We start from the raw sequence: 20,594 nt of genomic DNA, 5'->3' as shown, positions 1-20,594 counted from the left end.
AATTGTTGTATTTCAAAAGATTTACAAACACAACATTAAACTTTTTTTAACTGCTTTTAGTTCTGTGTGTTTTAGCCTTAAGACCCTCTCCCATAATCATTGATATCAGTAATGTTGCCAGCATGACATGTCTCTGTGATTGCTGAAGGAGAACAAATCTATAGCAACTGCATTAGCTCAACCTTCTGAACCAAGATAAGGAGGTAGCCTGTTGTTGCTTCTTTTATAGAGAGGAGAAAACACAAAATAACCCCCTTACCCCAACCCTCTACTTGTATTTTCTTATAAAATACAAGTAGCGGGTGGGGGGTTACTTTGTGTTTTGTTTGGGGTTTGTGTTTTTTTGGGGGGTTGGGGTTTTTTGAGAGGGTATTTGATAGAGTTCAAGTTGACAATACTGTAGTAAGAATAGTATGGTCCCAGAGATGGCACTTTAACAGCAGTAACTTTTGCTATTTTGGGTCAGTGTTGCAAAGTAGCATTCTATATTGTGTGTGAGAGAGGCAACTTGATATGTCTCAGAACAAATTAACACTTGGCTTTCATATGAAGGTTAGATAAAGGATTTAGTACACCCATTTTGTAAATCTGGAATACTATTCAAACTAGAGAATGTCATTTCTTATCGAGTTAATTCATTTAATTTAATTTAATCTAATTTAATCTAAGACAATAGATTAAAGAATTTTGCTGTGTCTTAGTTTTTTAAATTTGCTAGTTGTTTCCTTGATTATTTCCAGCTGCTGAGAAAAAAGATGCATGTTTCCTTTACTGTCCTGCCATGCAATGTACTGAGGTTCCACATTTGACTGAGATGGTATTTATCTTTACTTTCATGTGACACATAGGATGTCTTCCAACAGCTGTTGTTAGGTCTTGTTTTATGTGGCATTTGTTGTTCTGCAATTTTTCCTGATTAAAGACAATGGAATATGATACATTTCTCAAAGCTTTCTTCCTGGAATGAGAGGATTTAGTATAGTGTTCCCTTGGCAGGATAAACATTTGTCACTTTACACAGCATTTTTTTTTTTTTTTTAATATCTAGCTAAGTAATAATGATTCAGAAGGAAAGTCACAAAATAGCCCTGGGAACAAAAAATACAGCATAGTAATTTTATCCAGGCATTTAATCTCACAGCAGAATTACATTAAAGATAACCAAATCTTAGTTGACAATCCAGGAATTAGAAATGTAAAATACCATTTAATTGGTTAACCAGTTAAACGTTATGTTTAACCATTTGACTAATTAAAGGTGGCACTGGGGAGGAGACCCCTCCAGCTCAACTCTCCCCTCCCACCACAGACAAGGGGACAGAGCAGCCCCTGCCTGCCATGGGTCCCACAGGGCAGGTGCAATCCCCTTGGCGGGCAGGAAGCTGCTCCAGCCCCTAACAGTTAATCGGTTAACTGTTCACCTCCCTACCAGGAATAAGTTATGACATGATCCAGGAATGACACTGATTAAGTTAAACAGAATGAATATGCAAAATATAAATCTAACTGAAGGCACGGGACTGATCTTAAACAGCGAAAGCATTTCTCTGTTACTATTAAAGACATTGCTCGGCATTCAGTAAATTTAAAAAAAAGTAGAGGAAAAGCATTCAATAGAGGGACATTAGTGTGAAAACTGGAGCAACGTAATACTGGATTAGGCCATAATTTATTACTTTGTTCAATACTGTTTGAATTAATTTTGCAGTTATGTCCATTCTAAGTGAAAATGAAATGAAGTATTTTCTTGTTGCAATAGGAAGAAAAGTAATTGTACACTTGGTGCATCAACAAAAGACATGATACCTTTGAATAGTGAAACAAGGTAATCTCTTAAATAGAGTTTTTAAAGAGATACACAGTGGGATTTATTGTAAAGACTAACCACAAGCCACTAATTTTTGCATTCAACAAGCCTAGATGTAATCAGTGTTGTAATAAAAAGGAGATTTTACTGCTCTTTCCATATGAGGGCACGTTTACCAGGATTTTAATATAACCAGGAGAGAGAACATCTAACACTTAATTTTGTAGCATCTTGTAAAAGGATCGCTAAGCAATGAATTAATGTGCAACAATAAAAAGCAGTAGTTTGCGTATCAAACATGAACATACAATTAAGAATTTCTTCAGCAATCAAGTTTTAATATTCATGCACAAAAACATCTGATTTTTGTTGTGCTGTTAAAAAGATTGTCAGTGTCTGAAACGTGCAGAGAATAGATAACTTGTTAGTAAACCTTGTAAATAGTTTGGTAATCTGTTTTACATCATAAATGACATAGACTAACTTTCATGGTAACTCCCTTTTGACTTCTGGCCAGCAGCCTAAAATGAAACATTATGATCTGTAGGTAGACAGAGCTGATTTGGGATGCATTTCTGATCTTGTGCTGGTCTGTTTCTGGCAGAATTGAATGTGACTTATCATTTCTCCCATTCACCCATTAAGGTATCATTATAGGTTTCTTATCTTTATTTCTTCAGCAAACATGCTTTTGAAGAATTTTTTTTCCTGTTGGCAGCTTTTCTGATAATAGAGATGGGAAAGAGAAGATGCACTTTTTATGATGCTAAATTATGCTACAGAATATGTTGCTGCTAAAGGAGACATGGTTCACAATGAAATTTTCATGATGTTAAGGTGGAAGTTCACAGATTTTTATTACTGAAAAATATTCCTGCCTCTTATCCATGCAGCAAATCCTAAGCTTTGGGACTTTTGAATGTTTTTTCATAAATTCCAAAGATTATACCCAAAAATAATTTCAGTTTGCCTTAAACTGTGTGTGAGATATGAGAAACTACTGACCTAAAACATTTGCATTCCATCTACCTTGACCATGTGTCACAAAGCAGGAACCGTCTAGTTTGTGCCTGCAGCATTCACGCTGGCGAGTTGGAGCGCAGAACTTTAACAAGCGCTGCTTTTTACATTTTCAGTATTCAAACTGCAGGGCAGTGTAGATACCTCTTCATAGAGGTTCTAAAAAATTATGATTCGTAAATGCAGTTGTGTGGATCCTAAATGAGTCATAATATGAAATTATTTTTGGCTATCTTAATATGAATTTCAGTTTAAGAATTTTTTTCCTTTAGCGTTTGAAGGATAGTTTAACCAAGTAGTGGCTCAGGCATCAAAAAATCTGGACAAGAACTTCAGTAGAAAGCTAGTGGATTTTTTTTTTAAATGTTCTTATTTTTATAAAGTGACTTCTCAGAAACTTGTAGCATGTAACAGGATTTAATAGAGACGGACATAACAGAGATGTACAATGTATTTTGTGGAAGTCTTTGCACTACCAACTTTGATAGGTGGAATCTTTTACTCATAAAGTAAGGTCAGTGGCCCCTTGTATGATGTGGACATGTTAGAAGATAGCCTGCTTTCTGTGACATACAATGAATAAATTGAAATATTTTTGTTGTTTTCAATATGGTACTGCTTCTAATTCAGGGTGGAGATGAATGTTCTTAACAAACCCAATAAAAAAATCTGCCAACCCAAGAGTTTGTTGTTCACTACCAGTTTGCATTTATTGGCTATGGGTATCTGATAAACAAACACATTCTGTAGAACAAGAAAAGCCAAATACATTTCTTATAATAAACCACATCTCTGTTAGGTGTGTTCCATTTTCAAATTACAGTATCTAAAAACTTGGCAAGGATATCTTTGAGCAAAATAGTTTATTTTAGTAGAATACATAAATATTTTTAAACTTGAAAGATTTTAATAAGTTACTGAAATGACTGTCCAGAATAGGGATGTTAAATTTAGATTAACTAATTGAATAGTCAATGGGATTTCCATTGACTATTTGGTTAATCGATAAAGGTGCCTCCGCCTTTGAACTTTAAGCCGCCAGGGTTCTTGCTACAGTTCAAAAATGGAAGTCCAGCAGGGATCATGGGGCCAGCAGGGGACTCTCGCTGGCCCCATGCTCCCTGTGGCACCTGAGCCTTTGAAACGTACAAGAGCCCGAGTGGGGTTCTTGTGCATTTTAAAAGGAGAATCGCAGCCAACGCAAGCGGAGACTGCTTCAGTCCCCACTCTTGCCATTTCCCACCGTGCCTCTACCTCCCCTGTCCCCTGCAGAGATGGTGCTGGGGGGGAAACGCCTCTTAAGCTGGCTTCCCACAGCACCAGCTCTTGTTCGCCCACACCCCTTGCTGTCTCTCTTTGATAGAGGCAGCAAGGGGGGGAAGCAACTAGTTGACTAGTCACTTACATCCCTAGTCCAGAATAATTAAAAATACCACGGTCTGTTTGAAGTAACTTTCAGTGTTCATGTTTCTGAACTTTACGCTGGCTTTGGGAACTAATTTCTGTTTAACCATAGTTCAGATGCAGTGTACTTTAGCGAAGTATTACAGTAGTTCGCACACTTGGCAGATGCTTTTAGTCATCTCATGAAAGGACCTTCTTTGCAAGGGCACGGGTTTCTTTCTGACTCTTCTATTGAGAGTAGAATGAGATTGTTGAAAATTATTCCATTTTACTTGGTGTATCTTTCAATTCAGTGGGATTTAAAATCTGATTCAGACAAGTGTTAGTTGGACTAATCTGGTGAAAATTAAGAATAAAATTGCTGAATCAGAGCCTCAGTTGATCTATGCTTACTAAATGTTAGGAGAATAAGTAGATTTGTAAACATAAGATTGGTACAATTGAAATTTCACGTCTGCCTCCACAGTAGCAGAGAGAGTTCTAGGTGAGTGAAAGTGCCAAAAGACTAAGGCTGAATTACTATCCTGGAGCTGAAATCTCATTAAGGCAGTTTTATGTCTGAGTTGAACACTTACTGACCTCTAAGCAGCAAACTGAAATAGTTTATAATTTGTCTGCAAATATTAACTGGACTGGAATTGCATAAATGCTAGATGCTTTGAATGCTTTCATGATCATTTAAGTTGTAATATTTGGGGGATGTATTGTAGTTGCAAACTAAAGTAATTTTGTGAATTAAATTTATTTTAATTTTTGTACACTTAAAGGTGCATAATGAAATATAATTTCCTAACATAATTGATGGTATTATGTTTCATGCCTTTCCTGTACACACTACTATTGCTAAGTCACCTGCTAAAATGGTAATCATCCATGCATAGGGTATATGAGAGGAAATTGATTGTAATCCATGTATTTTAGTGCTAGTGGGCTGTCAGCTGTTTAATTACGAAATTATTTTTGACTATTTTGTCTTGTTTTCTTTTTCTGTTTTCAAGTATCTATTTACAGTATCTGGTTTTATGACAAGAATGACTGTCATCGAATAGCAAAACTCATGGCTAAGTAAGTACATCCTTTTTATTTTCCTCAAAAAAAATTCTGCCTTCTGTGTCACTTACATAATGTTCTCTCCATTTGTACTTTGAAAGATGCTTTTTATATTTAACTTTTTTAAAATCAACACTTTGATATTCTAATTACTCACTAAATTAATTGGTAATAGACACATTTTGAATTCACATTTGAACTTAGAGCATCAAATGTTTTTCAGAAATGTTAAGTTCTTGTAAATATAGGCAGTAGGTACGTGTATAGGTTATGTACAAGATAGGGACTGTAGGTTTGTTCTTAAGTTGAATTTGTATGTAAGTCGGAACTGGTACATATTGTAGGGGAAACTCTAGCCAAACATTTCTCCAGAGCTCAGTTTTATTCTCCCACACCTCACTTCCCTCAGTCTTTTATTCTCAAGCTCAGGTATCTGCTGAGAAAAGCTGCTCCACGTCTCCCTGGTCTGCTGGGGGGAAGCAGCTAGTGCGGGGTTGCCTCACCCCGTTTGTAAGTAGGGATCCGATGTAAGTCTGATCCATGTAACCCGGGGACTGCCTGTACTCAAGCTAAAAAAAGACAATCAATAATTTGCTTCTCTTCCCTATGTCCATCCTCCCAAAAAATGTGTTCTGGGGGTTTTTTTTGTTTGTTTTTACACATCCCTGGTAGAAATAAGATACTGAGGTATCCTGATGGCAGCATATCCATACAGATGAAAAGGACTCCAACAAATAAGTTGATGATTAACAGCTAAAGTGATAAACGCATTTAATTACCACACCACAAACTGAAGATTCATGTGTTGCCTGTTGGTACTATAGTTTTTGTGGGTGGTTTTTTTTTTTAAACATTTCCTATGCAGAAGACAAGGCGGGGGGAGAGGGGGGGGAGAGATTGGAGAAAGATATGGGGCTTACAGGTGAGAGTGCATGGAATTATGAACTGTTAAGATGGCTTTGTTAGAGTCCAGAAATTTGCTGGAAAATGGGAAGGAAAGACCATATAAAGCTGGTTGTCTTATCTTGTCCTACAGGTTTTTAACCTTAATTGTTTACTTCACTAATGTTTTTGCATTCTCACTAGCATAAATGTGAAAACTGAACAGTACTGCAAACAGGTGACTTACTGCAAACTTCAGTATATGAGTTTAACATTCTTCAATTTTAGGCAAATTAGTAAAATGGTAGTAAGCAATTATTGTAGAATGGAACAAAGTAACAAAAACAGTTCCCCTGAAGCGAGCTGTAAACATTGTGCAGAATGAAATAGCTGAAAAAGCAAGTAGGTTCATAAACCAATGTAGATACCAACATTTATTAACGAGTGGACATATTCAAGAGATTAGGCTAATTAGTTGATTGGGGAGTCTTAATAGCTGTGGTCTTATCTTACAGATTTGTGAGCTTTTTCTTTTGGACAACATATGTGCCCATTTATGTTTGAAGATTAAATATACTTTCATGTAATAAAACCTCCAATGACATCTTTTTTGATGTTTTTTTTTTTTTTTTTTTTTTTTTTTTTTTTTTTTTTTTTTTTTTTTTGAGTTGTCGAAAATCACAATCCTGATTTCAGTTAGAGTAAAACTAAAGATCTGATTGAAAGTCCTTTTAAAGGCAGAGGTATAGGAAGAAAATACTCTTGGTGAGATTTTTGGATACTTTGACTGATATTTTATTAACATTTCTATTTTCATTTCTTAAAGATACAAAAGAGGGAGAATGTACTGCCCTTTACCCCTCCATTTTCAAATGGAGGGTGAAAGGGGTAAGTCTTCAGAACACATGCTTAAACCTGGTTAATACCTTTTTGAGGAAGGGAGGGGAGTACTTTCAACGTCATGCCCTCTTTTTGCCTGCCCTTGCTTTCTCTATCTTTGAGATGCTAAGCTGCTTTCTCTGATTGTCTGAGCTTTGGCAATCCCTGTGCTGCATGGATGCTTTAGTCAATAAACTTATTGTGCAGTGATCCCACTTCTAAGTTAATAGAGCTGTGTCACAGCAGCTTTTAAGAGCCAAGTCACAAACCTTTGGAAAGTTATAGTAATAATAACTATTTTCTTAAATAATAGGAAAGTGGAATTTATTTAATCAAAACAAGTTTTTTTTCTAGAGCCTCTCTTCTGATTTCCTATTTAAAAAAAAAAAGCCACTAATGCCTTCTAACTTCAGGTGGCCTTCAAAATTTATGCTTACAACAGTTTGCATCAGTCTTTTTTGTTTTAATGTGTATGTATGCATAATATGGTGAAAATACATTCTAATTTTAAATAACTTTTTTGATATGGCATGCATAAAATATACATTTCATTTAATATGTGTGTCTGAAATATTTAGAACATTTAAAAACCTAAAACACTAAGGAATTGTAACTGTCCACTGCTATGGGAAACATCCCTTTTGTCAGTGAATGTAATATTTGTTCTTTCTGGAGGTTGGATAGAATCGGTGTGTTCAGTTCCTCTAGTAACTTCATTAATTTCTTCAGACTCTAAGCCTTCTTTCTGCTCCTGAGTGGCACAAACCTTTTTTATGCACATGAATAGCTGTTGATGGAGACCGAGACTTCTAGGGCCCACCCATATTAGGATAAAGGATGTATTTTTAAAACAAGTTATCATGTTTTTAAAACACAATAGGTGTTTAAAATGTATTGTTGTTAGGAATGTACAGATCGCTTTACTTTATTTTAAGTTTTATTTCTAATATATATAGGATGTGCAACATGAGTACCTTAATGTTGCTACAGGAGCTTTTCACTTTGGCATTCCTTTATTCTTAGTTTTAAGTACCCAAACTTAATGTGCATTGACACAGACTTTTCTCTTCAGTTTTTTTTATTTATATATAAAAAGAATTATATGTATGTGCATCTATAATATGTGGAAAGGCTGGATTTCAACTATTGCTTTTATAGTGGAGTTGTGCTCCTGAAGCTCCTTCCTTGTTGAGGTGAATCAGAAATATTTGCCTTTCGAGCATACTCAAACTATTATTTTTCAGTCAACTTTCATTTAAAATATTTCCCCAAATCTAGCAAAGGCATTTGTTGATGTTAAGGACTGTGTACCACCTAAGCTGACAACTAAAGCTGGATGGGTTTGTTTTTGTGTCTTTGATAGCCCTGACAAAAAACCACATATTTACAGTTTTGTAAGATGGAAGAAATGGCACCCTCTCACAAAACCCACCAATGACTGACCAAAATCTTCTCAAAGCTCTAAGGTAAATGTAATTGGTTTGGGCTAAGGCTAAGCATGGGAAATAACTGCCCTGAAGGAAACATTTGTGCACAAATATGTGAGCAGAGCTGGGCGGGACCCAGATTCCCATTTAATGAGAAATCCCGTCTATTCCAATGGAACAAAAGCTTTAACATTTTCTGTGAAATGAAATTCCTTCCCCAAAATCATTTTGAATTGTTGATGAAATATATTTGTAATTATAACAAAGTTTCTCAACAGTCATTTCAAAACAAACTGATTGAAACAACATTCCAAACATCTCACAACAGAATGCTTCCATATTACCAAAATGTTTCATGTGGTGTTTTAGAACAAAAGATTAGCTGAAATTGTTCTGTTTCCACAAAATATTTAGTTTTTGACCAATGGATTTTTTCTGACTAAAAAACATTCAGTCTGAAAACTCCCAGCCAGCTCTAGCTGCTAGTATAAAGTCAGATGTGATCTGAGTCTTCTCTTTGCCTTCAACATAGTGTGCTTGTACCGTGTTACTGTCCAGCATTCACCCTGAGTTCTTCTTTTAATAGCTTGCCTAACTTGCCTATTACTCGTTTTCCTTGCAAGACTTGTAGATTCATTACTTAACTCTCCTTTTGTGAGACCCTCCAATTCCTCCTGCGCTTGAGATACTGAAACCTAACAAAGTCAGCTTGATAGTCACGTATCTTCATGTAGGGTTCTAGAACTAAATGTGCCATCACAGGGGCACTCTTATGCTTTCCTAAGCCATACAACTATTTTATAATATTACTAGGGGGCTGTGCCCCCTGCTCGCTATGCTCACCAATCCTCCCTCTCGTGGGGGGCAGGCAATCCTGGCTCGCCATTGGGGAGGGCCATGCTGCAGCCGCACCAGCCTGAACTTTTTCTCCCTCCCCTGGCTACATGAGCCTGGGCCCTTTCTCCCAGACAGGGCCTAATCCTAATCCCCATCTCCCGGACACAGCTGTGCCAGGCCTGGCTCTGCCCTCGTTGGCCTGGTTGGGGCTTGGCGCGGGGCAGGGCTTTACCTGCCCAGGCTTGGGAGGGAAGAAGAAGAGGGGGAGGAAGAGATCTGACTCAACAAATGTTGTAACACTTAGAAAATATCTGTCAGAACAAATGTATGGAACTGCAGGTTTGCATCCATATTATGCCTTTTTAGTAAATGTATTTCTGCTAGTGGGGATAAATTTAAATTAAACTAATACAAATGAAATGTACAGCAATTAAGTGGGTAGTTTTTGTGTATCTGTACAATTAAATGGATAAATGTTTATTCGGTAATAAACTGGAAAAGAATGTGTTCTGCTGCCTCTTTCTTCTTGACCTATACAGGCAGATGTAATGTCTAACCTTCCTTTGAAAGAGCACAGCTTCTCTAAAATCCAGTGAAACAAATGAGCTTAACTGCTATCCCTTGCAGGGAACACTTGCAGGATTTTAAAACTTGTTTATTAAAATAAGAATTAAAAAGGTATACATAAAGAGCATTCTTACTGGCCACTCTGTAAAATCAGCAGAAAGAGTTAACTTATCCTGGAACCCTTTATGACCTGAAGGGTTGAATGATTGACATTTTCTGTGATAGTTATGATGGCACTTTTGGCTTTCCCATCAGCCATTAGTATCACAGCATGAAATTTCTAATGTGACATGCCAGTTCCTAAGCTCTACTCTATCTCCAATGCTTTTTGTTTTTTGAAATACTTGATTTAAGGCAGTCTCTTTAAAAGGAAATTTTTTAAAAAAGGATTACAAGTGTTGTGTTTACATGTTATCTTCTGAATTAAGATAGGTGTATAGATATGTCTTAAACTATTGAGAGGGAAAATGTATGCTGTGTTTACTCTCTCCTTCCATCACTGAAATGCATTAGCCATGTGCTTTTTCTTCTTGTTTCTACACTCCCTTATTAGGGATGTCAGCACATAGTCAACTATATGATTAATCAATAAGCCTAGGCTTATCTGTTAATCTTGTTGACTATACGCATTTCCCTCTGCCCTCTTCCTCCCCTCCCCCTTGCCTCTGTTCAGAGGCAGCGGGGGGAACAGGAGCCTGTGCCCTCCTCCCAGCACCTGCACCATAGTGCTGCTTACCCACCTATCTCTTCCCCTCCCCCCCGCCCTGGCCACACACTGGCCACATTGCTGCCTCTATGAGAGGCAGCAGCGGTGGGGGAGAGTAGGCTAGTGTGAAGCAGCCTCTGTCCATGGCAGGCCTGAGCGCCCTGCAGGCAGAAGCTGCTCCACATTCTACAGAGCAGCCTCTGTCTGCGGGGGGAGGAGGGGGTCCAAGCTCCCTGTGGACAGGAGGTGCTGCCACCCTGTACTGCTGCATCTGATACAGAGGAAACAGCACCAGGCTCCCTAGGAGGGGGGCTGGGAGTGCACTGGCTGACAGTCCTGCTCCTAGGGTCTATTGAATAGTCATGTAACCACTAAAATTTCATGCAGTTACACGACTGTTACCTGATATCTAACATCCCTATCCCTTATATGGGGATACAAGGTGATGAAAGAGCCATGGATGTGATGAAGGACCAGCTATACCAGCACTAATGTAGCCAGGGATTCCTCATGTCTATATAAGGCTGTTTTATGGCAGTGGTTTCAGGCTTAAAATATTATGTTGCTTGAATTCAACCTTCCCAATAAAGATCTCATTACTTAAATGCTGCTCCATTGAATCTTGGGCACTGTAAAGACATGAGATGAAAGTTGTGGGGGAAGGATGCTTTGCAATTCTGTTTGTTTAATATTATAGACTAGACTTCCCTTCTAATTGTTAGGGATGCCTAGGTTATCAGGTGGTCAACTACTCGCATTTCTCCCCCTCCCCCCCCTCCTTTGCTGCCTCTGTATCATAGGGAGCAAGGTGGGGGAGCAGCAGCCGGTGCTGGGGGGAGACAACTTAAGAGGCAGCAGCTGCGGGGAGAGGAATAGGGGAGGCTGCTGCAAAGCAGCCTCTGCCCATGGTGGACCCAGGCTGGGACCCCTGGTGGACAGGTGCTGCTGGATCTGGGGTGGACAGGTACTGCTGGATCTGGCGCAAGCCAGGACTGAGGAAGCCCAGCTCAGTTCCAGCTTGCACTGGGTCTAAGACCTACCTGCAGTGCCGTGGGAGGAAGGGGTAGTTCCTGGACTCAGTGCAAGCTAGGACTGAACAAGCCTTCCCTCTATAAACTAATTGTGTAGTCGATAAAAAAATTTATCAACTACGCAATTTGTGAATTACCCACCTCTTAACGTCCTTACTAATTGTTGCTGATTACCAAGATATATGCAGAAAAAATTTTCTTTTAATAGGCCCGCTGTTCCTTCTGGTAGTCAGTAGTGACCTAGCTCAATGTTTGGCATCACATTTGCTTCCATTCTTATATGCAGTAAACACATTTTCTTGGTAGTGTATCTCAACCTACTTCCAGTTGTATCATCTTTTAAATGAGAAATCCCAGCTGATAGTTTGAGAACAGCACCAGTTCTTTAAAGGAACTGGTTAGTCAATGAAAAACACCAGTTGTTGTTCTAAATAACTTTGCGTAGTTCTGTTACAATCATGTGAAAACTGTTTCAGACTGACCAGCTTTCCTATAACTTTCCTTTGTTAGGTATATCCTATAATCCTCCTAATAGGGCTCTTCAGACTAAGATAGTTATCACATATCTCTTTAAAAATAAATCACCTAGTGCAGCGTTTCTCAAACTGTGGGTTGTAACCTCCAGGGGGGTTGCGACCAACTTACAGGAGGGTCGCAGCTGGACCCGGGGTGTGTGTGTTTTTTTTTCTCCCCAGCATCTCCGGACAGTCCGGGCTCCGTCCGGTCAATTTTCCCCTGCTGCGTCTGGTGGAGGAGTGAGGAGCGCCGCAGAATCCAGTGAAGGGGTGGAAGCAGGAGGGGGCAGTTGCTGGGCGCCCCGCTAGGGGGGGTACCGGGCTGGGTGGGAGCGGAGCACGCACTGCTCTGGCCCACCTAACCAGCAGAGACCGGCAGCTGGCCACGTGATGCTTCCCCTGCAAGCTGCCAGCTGAGGCAGCGGGGCCCGCGGCAGAAGCAGACACTTTAAAAGTAGGATTCTTCTTCCATTGGAGCGGGGCTCCAGACTCTGAGGATGCTTGCCTGGGAGGGTGGGGGGGCGCTAGTGGGGCCTGGGTCTGATGCAGGGAGGAGTGCACTGGGATAAGGGGTGCTAGGGGGGGCCTGCCTCAGGGGTAGGGGAGAGTGCATTGGGAGGGAGGGTGCTGGGGGGCCTGCCTCGGGGTGGGAGGACACAAGGGGGCCTGGCTCAGGGGGAGGGGTGCATGCAGTCCCAAACTGGACAAAGTGGTGCAACTTTTGCTTAACAACTTAACAACTTTGGTGAGGGTGGGGGGGGGGGGGTAACACAAATTCAGTTAGCATTTTAGGGGGTCACAGTATCACACTGTTTGAGAACCCCTGACCTAGTGACCTAGTGTTATATTTTTAAAAAAACTATTTATGGAAGCCTTAAGTTCAGTAGTTCACTTTTATGTCTGACTCTTAACACTTCTCTTTTTCCTTATTTCAAATAATATCATCGTTATAAAATTACTAGTATAACATTTTTAGTGGAGTCATGCTTCATGGTTGGACTATGTCTCTGTCCCCTACATGCTATTTTTAAAAATGAATTTTGCAGACATTTCTCAAGGGTAGCATGGAAGTGTGAAGTGATTTAGTTGAGATTGGTGCTGCTTTGAGCAAGGGATTGGACTTGATGACCTCCTGAGGTCTTATCCAACCCTAATCTTCTAAAATGCTCTGAAGTAATAAGCAAGAGGCCCCATGGGGTTACAGAAAAATAAGTCTTCTACAGCTGCAAGAAGCACTGAATGAGAGAACTTCAAGGATGCTAAAAGAAACCAGGAGATCACTCTTCTCTCCTGTGCCTAAAGAGGAAGTTGATGGCAACCTGCTTTTACATCTGTGGTGCTAAAGTCTTTATACTAAAGCCACCTGGTGGCAGCCAGCTGCCTTACCCAGAGCATGTGTTTTCCTGCAGAACAAATTCTTAAGGGCATATCTGCATTGCAGTTAGACACTATGTCTGGCCAATGCTAGCAACTCGGACTAAGGCTATTTGGATATTTAATGAAATAGCATGTTCCGGTTTGGCTGTAGCCTGAGATTTGGGACCCTCCCAGCTCTCAGGGTCATACTCCCCCGGCCTAAGTCCAAACTATGGATGTTAAATTTAGATTACTTAACTAATCAAATACTCGATGGAATTTCCATTGACCAGAGGTCTCCAACCTTTTTACACCCAAGATCACTTTTTAAATGACAAAACAAGCCAAGATCTACTGCCCCTCCCCTTCCTTTAAGCCCCACCCCCTCTATTCTCCTCCTCTCCATCACTTGCTATCCCCAACTTTTATACTGCTGCTTTTTTCCCCAGTTCTTCTGTAGGAATAAGTTTTTCCAATATTTGGCCTGTCTAGACTGGACCAAATGTCAGAAAAACCCCTGCTTTTGGAAGCCCCCTTATTCCTCGTGGAAAGAGAAATATAGGGGTAACCGAAAGATCATGTTTGCTCTTCCACTAAAAGAAGTGGAAGAACAAACGCATCCCTGGATGCCGAAGAGTTTTTCTGGGATATCTCCGGAATCCTGAAAAAGTCCTGCAGTCTAGCCATACCCTCGCTGGGTTGAGACAGGATGTGTAGGCTCTGGGGTGGGAATGAGGGATTTGGGTGTGGGAAGGGGTGAGAGATGCAAGCTCTGGGAGGAAATCTGGTATGTGAGGGGCTCAGGGCAGGGGGTTCCAGTGTATGATAGGCTCAGATGTAGGGTCTGGGGGAAAGGGAAGTGGCAGGAGTGTTAAGCTGCTGTGGCCAGATGGGGGTTTGGCCCCAATTGGGGGTTTGTTGGCCAGGCTACATTTTTAAATAAAATACTATGTCAAACACAAGAAGTTTCTGCATTGTCTTTATTTCTGAGAAGGGCAGGGAACCTGTTTTGAGTCAGGGGTCACTGACCCACAGAAAAGTCAGTTGGAGCCACAAAAGTGAGATGCAAAAAAAAAAAGCCTCCTTCAACCCCTCCTCCTCCTCCTCCCCAAGTTTCACTAATGTGGCCCCAACTGTGTTGGTGGGAGCAGGGGACATAGTACTGGGAAAGGGTGCTAGTGGGTGCTTCAGCAGGGGACAGGGTGCCAGTGGGGACAGAGTTCTGCAGCTAGGGACAGGGGAGAGAGAAGTGGTGCGAGCGGAGACTGCTTCAATCCCCGTTTGCCCCATATTCCACTGTGCCTCTACCTCTCCTGCAGGGACAGCACTGGGGGGAACCGGCTTTTGAGCTGGCTTCCCCCAGTACCAGCTTCTGCTCCCTCTTGCTGCCTCTCTCTAATAGAGAGACAGCAAGGGGGTGGGGAAGCCACTAGTTGCATCACTAGTTGGCGATCGATAAGCAGAAAAGTATTGGATATTCAACTAGTCGCTTACATCCCTAGTCCAAACATCTACACCCCTGCTAAACAGCAACTTAATCCAAGCCTCAAGTCAACTGACATGGGCCTGCTGCAAGTTTTTATTTGCACTGTAGGCATAAACTAAATGTATCCAGACGTGTTTTAGTTTGGTAGATATTATGGACAAAAATGGAGAGGCTGTGTTAGTGAAAATTGAGGAACCATCCCACTCAATTTACAATGTGAATTGTTGTTTGTATATTCCATGTTCAGGTATCTGCATATATATTTTATTGTAAAAAATTTTTTTAAATGTACTAGTTAGGCAGAGGCTGTTTATATTATAGAAATATTTTGTGGGACGCAGACCACTGCAATCTGGGTTAGAGGGTAGTCAGAACTAGTCAAGCTGTCAGATGGACTGTACAGAGTTGATCACCAATGCAAAGTTCTGATCAGTGACTTAGTTTTTGTGTGACTAAAAAGCTGTCTTTTATAAATAATATTATATCCATTTACTGCCACATTATATATGACAGATTCATTACAAATAAAATTTCTCTGAAATCCAATTTTTTTCCCTCCTACTCTTCTCTGTTGCAGAGTGGTACAACAAGAAGCTCAAAGATCTCATCAAGTTTCCCATGACAGAGAAAGTCCCAGCAGAACTAATGGGTACAGTGAAAACAAACCCATTGACATTCTGGAAATGCTTAGCAAAGCCAAGGATGAATATGAACGAGTAAGGAAACTTTTCAGGGGGAAAAGGAGGGACATGCATTAGAGGATTATTATATTAATAATGTAAAACTAATCCAAGTATTGCTTTTGATTATGGACCTGATGTATGTCTCGTTGAAATCAAATGGAGCTTTGCCTTTGACTTCAGTGAGTGTTTGATCAGAGCATAGTCTGTTTTATACACAACATTATAACTTGTATCAGATTTCTTCAGTACTTCTTTATACAGGCAGTCCCCGGGTTACGTACAAGATAGGGACTGTAGGTTTGTTCTTAAGTTGAATTTGTATGTATGTCGGAACTGGTACATATTGTAGGGGAAACTCTAGCCAAACATTTCTCCAGAGCTCAGTTTTATTCTCCCACACCTCACTTCACTCAGTCCTTTATTCTCAAGCTGAGGTGTCTGCTGAGAAAAGCCGCTCTGTGTCTCCCTCGTCTGCTGGGGGGGGGGGGCGCTAGCTTTGCGTCTCCCTGGTCTGCTGGGGGGAAGCAGCTAGTGCGGGGTTGCCTCACCTCGTCTGTAAGTAGGGATCCGATGTAAGTCGGATCCATGTAACCCGGGGACTGCCTGTAGTTCAAGTTAATTGCATTCACTTCTTGAACCAAATGAGGTTCCTTTTTTTTAACAATAGTTCTAAAGTGAGATTCTTAAGTAACACTTGTATTAAAATTCAGAGTGAAGTTCCTATCAGAGTGAGTACACACACACACACACACACACACACACACACATTAAGATCTAGTACTTCACATAAAATTTTAAAACTGGACACTAGGAAATGAAGAAAAGCTGCAATATTTTGATTTTGTGTTTTCTGAATTGAGAAAAATGTTATTAAACATACATTACAGTATTAATCCACTGTCTTATCTCTTTGATAGTATTTGTATTCTTGGTAACAAAGATATATCATGAATAGTCCAGGAGAAATGAGCACTGAAGAAGACTTTTGTATTAAATATGGTCATAAATGTATATTACAAAAGAATTAAACATTCACAAATTGTTTTGTACATTTTCTGCACAGTATTTGAGGCTGCATCTTTTCTCATTGAAATTCACTAGAGTAGATGGATTGATTGAGACATGAATCATGATAGGATTAGGATGTGCATTACAGGTCTAAATTTAAATGATTCAGGGGGAGTTGAACCATAAGGCAAAGACCAAGGACTTTCAGCTACCCCCAAACTATAACTTAGGCATGAAATGACTTACTGACCTCAAACTAAACAAACTAAAAATTTCGGATGTATTTAAAACCAAAGCATTTCTGGATAATATAGGAGTTGACATGATGTTTGATATTGTATGTATGAAATCAGTCTCTCCTTTTACAACTTTCAGCTAATCGAATAATCAAATTTGCTTTTGTCATTCCATGGTTGTAATTTTTTATAAACTTCTCTATAAACATATATATGATTTAAACACTTGTGTTAAATTAAATAAAATGTGACATTCTCTCAGATATTAGTGGTGATTAGTTAAAAAAATCTTTAAAAATAATGTTAGCTTCATTGATTTATTTCATTTTGTGTCAAGCTATAAAGTGAATCAGTGCCAGATATGATCCCAAGTTCCACTGTTGTATATTGGTTTATGTCAAGTTTCGCTGTATAAACAAAATTGACCAATGCTATTTTAAAATGTGGGATGACTAAAAGAATGATCACATTAGTTTAGAAGGAAACTTTGTTGCATAGATTGTCATGTCTGCTACTATTTAATTAGAGAGTCTTTCTCTCTTTTCTTTTGTCTGTATATTTCCACAGTGGTACAGTGTAACATTTCTGGTAAAGAAGAGTGTTTCTTAGTAGAGCTTGCCATCTTATTTCTTCACAAATTATTCTGGTGCACTCAGATTGATAATTACACATGAATTTGTATTTCAGTATTTAAGACCAGAAAGTACTTATCTGCCTAGTACATACCAGATGGATCATACAGTAATCCTTGTGTGCAGCCCACATGAGATTGGCAGAGAATCAGCATGAGAAGGGAGACAGAGAGAGAGCAAAAAAGAGATTTATAAAGGCCTGAGTGATTTTAATCTAAGGTTCTAAATCAGTTTAATCTTCCAAGTGTGGTCTTTATCAAGTCCATATTTGAAAATGAATGAGTTCTGAGATTTTTGTTGTTAAGTGGGTGGATGTTTTTTGTTGAAGGGATTTATTTTGCTTGTTTTTCTCTGTTTCCCCATCCCCCAATTTTTCTGGAAAAATAATGAAGTATATTAGAGCCAGTACTTTAGAGACAGTGATAAAAAAGGCACACTTCTAAAGCTCATTGGTAAATCGCAAAATAGTCAAGAACTTTAGGCCTAATATATGTTACCACTTAAATTTTAGAAACTGATAGGAATAGGGGAAAAGTCACCTGTAATCTAAATAAGTAGTCTTTTGTTCCTAAATCTATTCAATTACTGAGAAATTTTAAAATAAAAAAATCAGACCGCCTCCTAGCCCTTTCAAAAAACCTCAAACTAACCATAATATGCCATTTGCTTGCTTTGCAGCTCAGTAGTTAAGTAACAAGAACTAGTCCCCTGTTCTGTGCTGATGTCACTTGATAATGCTGGTGTTCACAGATCTCTTAGGATAAGGTGTTATATATGCTAAAGTGGTTCTTACAGTAAATTACATCAGTTTCAGCTGCTTGAGTATTGTTTATCATGCATTTATTTAAGTTAAAAGTCACCTGAATCACAAAGTTGATTTATTAACCTATGGTATTACAGTTGGGACATTTATCTAATCTCTCTAAACAACATGGGATCTATAGTCTTAATTTCCTGAATTTCTGTGCTTTCCTTGCCTGGTATTTTACAAGTGTTAAATTTTACAATTTTAATTTGTTCCTCCATTAAAGCCTTGCATGATTAAATAACTACAATAGAAATAACATAGTTCCTTTTTCAATCAGTGAACATGATGTGTAATTTAAATATGGTCTGAATTATTGCAGTAATGAAGGGTAGCAGATTTTATTATTTAAAGTTCGTGTCCATAGTTTAAATGATTGCACCTTTGTATAAATTGAACATGTTTCTATTAAGTAAAAAAAAAAAATTAACTGATATCCTGTAAATTTCCTAATAAGAGAACAACAAAATAATACTGAGAACAGCTGGTAGATTTAATATGGTAAATTCACTGTCTAGTTATATTTAAAACTTATGAATGTACAAAAATCAAGATCTACATTCTGTATATATGAAAAAAGCAATTGCAGACAGAATTATAGCAATTGTGCTGCTGAGGTAAGGACATATTTATGTAAATATTTTCTTTTTTAGACTCAGATCAATGACTTGAGTATTATATCAAGTTCTGGAATACAGAAAAATGCAAATCCCATGAAGACAGAAAGCATGGAGACTTCAGAACAAACATCTTCAATATTACAAATGCAAGACCAGGTATGTTCACTCCAAACTAGAAATGCTAAAATCCATTTATTTAGGTAAAAAACCACTGTCATTTCCAGTGGTTACATGTTTACACGTGGGGTGGGAAGGCCCTGCACGGCTACCCCTGTATCAGAGGCAGCAGCACAATGGGGAGGGAGCAGCAGGTGAGAGCTGGTACATGAGGAGACCAGATATCTGTGAGCACTGATTCCCACCTGCCCCTCACCCATGCTTCTGCCTCTGTTACAAAGTAGCAGGAGAGAGGGGGAGCCTGCTTGTAACTGTGTACACATTTACAGTTTCAGATCCCTACTCCAAACCTAAACAAAGTAGTGTTAGCAATAGAAATACAGCAGGTTTTGCACTAGTGAGATTTTTTCCCCCGATACTTCTGCAGTATTATGTACAAAAAGTATTTTTACGTTTCTGTTTTAAAAAAATGAATCCAAGATGTATGTGTGTGTGTTAATGCAGTAATTGTTAGAGATCTGTCTTCCATGTCTCTTCTCATTTCTTCCTGGTGCATGTCATGTCTTCTTTTTTTTTTTTTTTTTTTTTTTTTTTTTGTCTGACATTTTGGCTTTGAGTAAAATTTTCAAAGGCAACTGATTTAGGAGCTTTGATCCAATTTTCAGTAGAGATGTGAACATTTAGGAAACTCAGTCTCATTGAAAGTCATTAGAGCTCAAGCTCTTAAATAACTTAGTTATTTTTGACAATTTAACACCTTTTCTATATTAGGAAACTTTAAAAAAAAATTCTCCACCATTTTTATTGCTATTATTTCCATTGGCAATACCACTAGTATAGACAAAGGGGTAGATCCTGAATTGATATAAATTTTCACAACTCCCTTGAAGTCAATGGAGATATGACAGTTTACACAAGCTAAGGATCTGGCTCAAGTGATTAGTGGCTACTAGCATTAAGTTTTGTGTCCACTAAACAAGGTCTGGACAGGGTTAGAAGACATGTTAAAAATCCAATTGGCTGGAGACTTGGCTATGTGAGTGATCCACCATAGCTTCTAACTGTAGAGTTTTAAAATGTGCCAACAGTGATGGGGAAACTTTAGCAAAATATCCTAATTTTGATTGCATTGCTTAATTTGCAGTTTCTCTCTTCCAGAAGTTTCTCATGGTTTAAAACAGGTTTCCTTTCTGATTGGTGAACAGTTTGTAGCATGGATATTGTCAGAAGATAAACTTGCTCATAAACATTAATTCACAATGAAGCCATATAGCTTCCTACTTTAGAGAAGATTCAGTTAAAACAATTCTAATACTGTAATTAGATACCAAACAATACATCAGTAAATTGTACCTACTAACTATGCCACCTAGTGGAGGCAAAAATGTAATGCTTAATTAACTTCAGAAAATGTTCTTCAGAGATTTGGCTTAGTAATTGGCTGGTTAAAATATCCTCATGTGGTTGTATTCTGCCATATCTTTAAACAAAACAAAAAACCCAAAGTATTCTTTTTTGGCGCTTTT

The 20,594-nt window shown here is 38.8% G+C and overlaps 1 protein-coding gene across 3 annotated transcripts in view; it reads left to right on the top strand.

Annotated features, from left to right (window-relative positions):
• Positions 1-20,594, top strand: part of DCP1A (decapping mRNA 1A) — a 57,261-nt gene that overhangs the window by 12,391 nt on the left and 24,276 nt on the right. The window contains exons 1-5 of one of the 3 annotated variants that reach the window (XM_075938915.2): positions 1,774-1,825; positions 5,230-5,296; positions 8,406-8,508; positions 15,545-15,683; positions 18,985-19,107. In XM_075938915.2, the coding sequence (XP_075795030.2) occupies positions 8,477-8,508; positions 15,545-15,683; positions 18,985-19,107 (294 nt within the window). In that variant the 5' untranslated portion in view covers positions 1,774-1,825; positions 5,230-5,296; positions 8,406-8,476. Of the gene's footprint in view, positions 1-1,756; positions 1,826-5,229; positions 5,297-8,405; positions 8,509-15,544; positions 15,684-18,984; positions 19,108-20,594 lie in introns of those variants that run through there. The other 2 variants (XM_025188057.3, XM_006129734.5) reach the window with 2 other exon arrangements.

This window comes from Pelodiscus sinensis, chromosome 11 (assembly GCF_052426305.1).
Source record: "Pelodiscus sinensis isolate ZL-2025 chromosome 11, ASM5242630v1, whole genome shotgun sequence".
In the NCBI taxonomy this organism is placed as follows: domain Eukaryota; kingdom Metazoa; phylum Chordata; order Testudines; family Trionychidae; genus Pelodiscus; species Pelodiscus sinensis.
The sequence above is the reverse complement of the archived record's forward strand: the minus strand, read 5'-3'. Positions and strand labels throughout refer to the sequence as shown.